The 4,628-nt window shown below is 42.7% G+C and overlaps 1 protein-coding gene across 1 annotated transcript in view; it reads right to left on the bottom strand.

Annotated features, from left to right (window-relative positions):
• The window catches only part of LOC101664183 (vomeronasal type-2 receptor 116-like), a 14,335-nt gene extending 9,930 nt beyond the window's left edge, over positions 1-4,405 (bottom strand). The window contains exons 1-2 of the mRNA XM_045300068.1: positions 4,245-4,405; positions 1,447-1,738 (exon numbers count right to left, since the gene is read on the bottom strand). Of these exons, the coding sequence (XP_045156003.1) occupies positions 1,447-1,738; positions 4,245-4,405 (453 nt within the window). The remainder of the gene's footprint in view (positions 1-1,446; positions 1,739-4,244) is intronic.
• Positions 4,406-4,628: the final 223 nt, after the last annotated feature.

The raw sequence follows: 4,628 nt of genomic DNA, 5'->3' as shown, positions 1-4,628 counted from the left end.
GGGTCTCTTGCTTTCTGATGGTCAGACCAGGGTTCAGTTGCCTTCGTCAGTTCCCTGCTTTAGTTGGCAAGGCCCACTTCCTGCAAGACATCCCTGAGCAGAAGCCACATGGACATAGCCAAATGCAGCCCTGGGTGCTGGAGCACCAGTGAAAAGACCCCTGCCAGCGCTGAGAGCTTTACACATTCACTGACTCGGCTTTCCTCCTGCAGTGGGCATCATTGTGTGTGTTTTGTGAGGTGAGGATGACTTTGTGAATTTGTGTTGGACATATGGGTTAATGTTGGACATGTGGGCTTGGTCAGCACTGGGTTGGGCTGTTTTCTTGATGTGCACTTAACCTTTATATAAAACTCTATCTTCTACATGTGTTTCTGTGGATTTGTTTTTCAGAAGTATCCAGACTGACACAGCCCTTATCAGTTGCATGGACAGGGCTCCTATAGCCCACCTTACATTGCTGAATAGAACCCTGTGGATATGAAGCAATATTCAGATTTCGTTTACTGGGTTCAAATTCTGATTCTATTGTGTGTAGCTGAATGACCTCAGAGAAGTTAAATAAGTGCTGGCCATCATTATTTCACATTCTAAGAGTAACCTAATCATCATAACTTCCCATTTCCTTATTAGTGGGACTGAGTGTGTGAGTATATGCGAAGCATTTTAGAGTGTGCTAAGGGGGAAATCTTATTCTCTCATAATATGTGTGGGTGTCCTGACACTTACACCTGTGGACTCAATTGGTTTTGGAAATCAGGATGTCTGTTATGTTAATTAGCCCAAATCTGTAGGCCTTGTCCTAAGCCTGTAACTTCTCAGTGTTATCAAGACCAGCATAGACACAGATGCACAAATAAACATGTGGGGAAAAGATTCCATGTGATGATAGCCCAGGAGTCAAGGAACAAAAACTGAAGAGATAAGTATTACCCCCAAGAGTTGACAGTGAAAACCTCACTCTAGATTCATTGCCCTGAATTCAGATTCTAGACTCTAGTGTCAGAAATAAACATCTATTGTTAAAAACCACGACCCTTTGGTGGTACTTGTTACCATAGCACTAAGTAACGAAGGCAATGCCCATACACCACAGCACATGGTTAGATATAACTATTTTAAGTGAAAGATGAAATAAATAACTTAATGAAGAGACCATGGAATGAATTCTTCCATTCACGTGTACATGCCATTCGGCCTATTCCAGAATGCTAGTTTGCAGGTCTGAGAGGTTCTGAGGAACAGAATTTCTAGAACTCGCTTTGGCTTGGCTGGGAAGCAACAGCAGTCTCTGGCAGATTTGTTTCTGCCCCAGGTTTCAACTCAGAATAATTATTCCACCTCATTGACAAGCAATGGGCAATACCTATGTCCCTTTTCTCTTCCACTTAAGTGGCGGGAGAACCAAACTGAGGAAGAAAAGGTCCACTCCCCGGGTGCCCGTACCTGCGGCATCCTGTAGAGGTCCAGCAGTGCCCCAGCTTGCACCAAGAAATCAGAGGGGATTCCTGCAATGACTGCCATGTTCTTTGTGTGTGTCTGGCAGGTGTAGTTAGGGATGGGGGTCTCCGTTTCTGACAGCCATCCTAAGACACTCTCCAGAGTTGTGAAAACACTAGGAGTGACATGGTAGAGCCTGAAACCCAGGGAAATGTTGGGGAGTACGAGGGGACTCCTGTTAATCTCTTCAAGCGCAAAAAGAAATATCAGAACATACTCATAATTTTCGAAGTTCAACCTGGAAAAGGCCAAAAAATAAATGCACTTTAGAAATTAAAGGGATACACTTTAACTCTACTACAGGCTTTCAAATATAATTCTACACCAACATTCTGTGTCTTTTCAAATATGAAGGTTTGTTCAAATCTGCATTGATCAGGTCCAACAACAAGGTTTTCCAATAGAGTGTGCTCACTGTGTGTCTCTGTACCACAGTGTTGTAAGTCTCACCACATTCTAACCTGTCCCTAGTGGTGGCTCAATCTTAATAGGTTACAGTTGAGCATCAACACAAAAAAAGGAGTGAAAAAAATTAAATAGTGTGACTAGCGGTATTGAGGTGTTTTGATCCAGATTCTTCAATATCTACAAGGCATTAATGTCCCAAATCGAGAGGAGCTCTTGAGAGATTTGGACTCAGCTGTTTGTGCACAGAAAATGTTGTGTTTATAGCTTTGGGTACTCAGCTTATATGCATGCTGTTCCTAAAGCATCAGCAGGTTCAGACCTAAAATGCCAGACTTGTAGAAGAGATAAACATTTCCTAAAATGAATTGATATTAAAAAACACACGAGTTCATTGGGGAGAAGGGAATACAAAGGAAATATTTTGCTTGTATCTGTGTTTACATATCAAACACTCATTTTGGAGTTTCCCAACAAACAGTAGGTTAGGAACATGGGAAGTAAAGAACTCGATGAAGCAACTGTTTATGATTCAGACAATGAAGCCAGGCAGGACAGGGAAGCAAATAGAGAAAGCTTGGTGGAAGAACAGCTTCAGGATACAATGGAATCATCAGAATTCCTTTGGTGAAGATGTCCACAGTCAGACAGCATTTGAACAAGCTCTATGTGAACAATGCTTTGATTCTGATGATGTTCTTCCCCTTGGGCAAACACTCTACTTATCCTCCAGACTGTTCCTCCATTCTTGACTTAAACTCGGTGCTTCCTGGGTTTCTCCACTAACCTTCTAAGTTGCCATTATCAATCTGATTCCACGTACATCGTTCTTTACAAGAGTGCATTGTTCTAGAAAGACTTTCTTTAATTATAAAGATTAGTGATGTCTTTCCTTTTATTGATTTCAATGATGAGTCAGAGGACAATTTTTGTTTAAGATTTAAAGGTAAAGATTATCTAGAGGCAATAATTTGTGGGGTTCACCCCACCTCCATGGCTCTAGGGAATATCCTCAGAATTTTTGAAAAACACACTTCTGATAGAGTATGCTCCATAATCTATGGGACAGATCACCAGAAGCAGAGAAATGTCACCAGAAGTCATACCGTAGCCTTAGGCAGCGCTGATGACACAATAAACAAGACAGCAGTTCACGGGTTTTCACCACAGCAAAGATTCCGCTTCTACAGTTAGCTGGCATCTGTTTTCTTCCCGATCCCACAGAATCCTCCTAGACATTCAAAGTCTCTTCAAGTTTGCAATCCCTGACAGGGACACATTGCCCAGTAAGCAGGGAAACACAGGGTTCCTTATGTTTCCTACCTGATTGATAGTGCACACTGACACTTGGTTTTTCATATGTGGGGAAATGGGTGCATTTGTTCACTACATATAAGTAAGTAAACATCAGGAAGCCTAGGCTTGCCTTGCTTGTCAGGGAATCTGTCTCTAGCCTGGTGGAGATAAGCAGTCTGAAACACAGAGAAACTTGCCATCCAGTGCTCTTTGTCCCTTGTCCTTTGTCTCTTTCTGACAGCTCTATAATTGATATGGAGCCCTTGCTGATGAGACAGGCATACTGACTGCCCTGAGAGCGCACCTTGATGGCTTCCCCTAAATTGAAATCAGTATTTGCATGACTTTCTTTTAGCACTAAACTTTAGCCCAGATTTTAATATTTTTAAATCCATAGAGTCTAAAACCTCTCAAACCCCATGTCAGCAATAAGACAGGATGTATGGGTCACTGTTGTGGGATGTTATGTCCTTCATTGATATAGACATTTGTATTTAATAATTAAGCAGACTATGAGGTTTAAATCTACCAAGCAGTGCCATGGAAGGAATGCTCGGTGATGTGCTTTAGTAGAAAATGCAATCAAGGAAACCCCAAGGAGTCGGTTCTACCCTGTAACACACGGGGCTTCCAGAAGTCACAATTGTGTCAACAGGAGCAAGTTTGGGTTTTGTACCAAAGGTCATATTTTCTACACTGAAGAAAAATATGCCAGAAAGAAAAATGTAAAAAAGGTTCAAAGCAGTGACTAGAGTAAAAAAGAACATCAGTTTTGGAGAAGTGAGGCATCAATGAAAATGAGGGCCATTCGCCAGGAGACAGGTAGAGACCGTGGCTGAAACTAAGGGCAGAAACCTGCCCAGGACCAAGAATGTGATGCATGTCCCCCAACATTTCATTAGGCTGCATCTAAGTTCACCCAAAATCAGAGCAGTTTCAAAGTCATCAAGGAAAAAAGGGAAAAATGTATGAATCAAAGCTCAGGGAAAATCTCAATGTAACTTTCACGTGACCCATTCACATACAGACACACAGAGACTTACAGGTCAAATGTCACATTTTGCCTTGGTCTGGTCACAAAAAATTTCCACTGTGCTTCTGAGTTGTATGGCTGCCTGTAGAAAGGGAGAAAGCCTCCGAGCACCAGATCTCCATCCCTGTAGTAACCGGGCTGCATGTATTTGAGGCACTCATTAAAGCTCATGGTGGGTTCCTGGGATGGAACCTGGCAGAGCAGAAGCAGAAAGAGCAGAGAGAGCATCCCAGCCACAACTCACCAGCCTGAGGCAGAGCCCTGATTCCCTGGTGAACGTGGAGAAGAACTGGAGACCGGACAAGTCAGCCTTCTACAGGGAAAAGCTGTAGCTGTGCAGGACTCTGATGAGTTTACTCTCTCCCTCAACCAAGGAAACAAGACTGGCAGTTAC

Source organism: Echinops telfairi, unplaced genomic scaffold (assembly GCF_000313985.2).
Source record: "Echinops telfairi isolate 266 unplaced genomic scaffold, ASM31398v2 ScPeMD7_7459;HRSCAF=8497, whole genome shotgun sequence".
Classification (NCBI taxonomy): Eukaryota; Metazoa; Chordata; class Mammalia; order Afrosoricida; family Tenrecidae; genus Echinops; species Echinops telfairi.
This window is presented reverse-complemented; position numbering and strand designations above follow the sequence as displayed.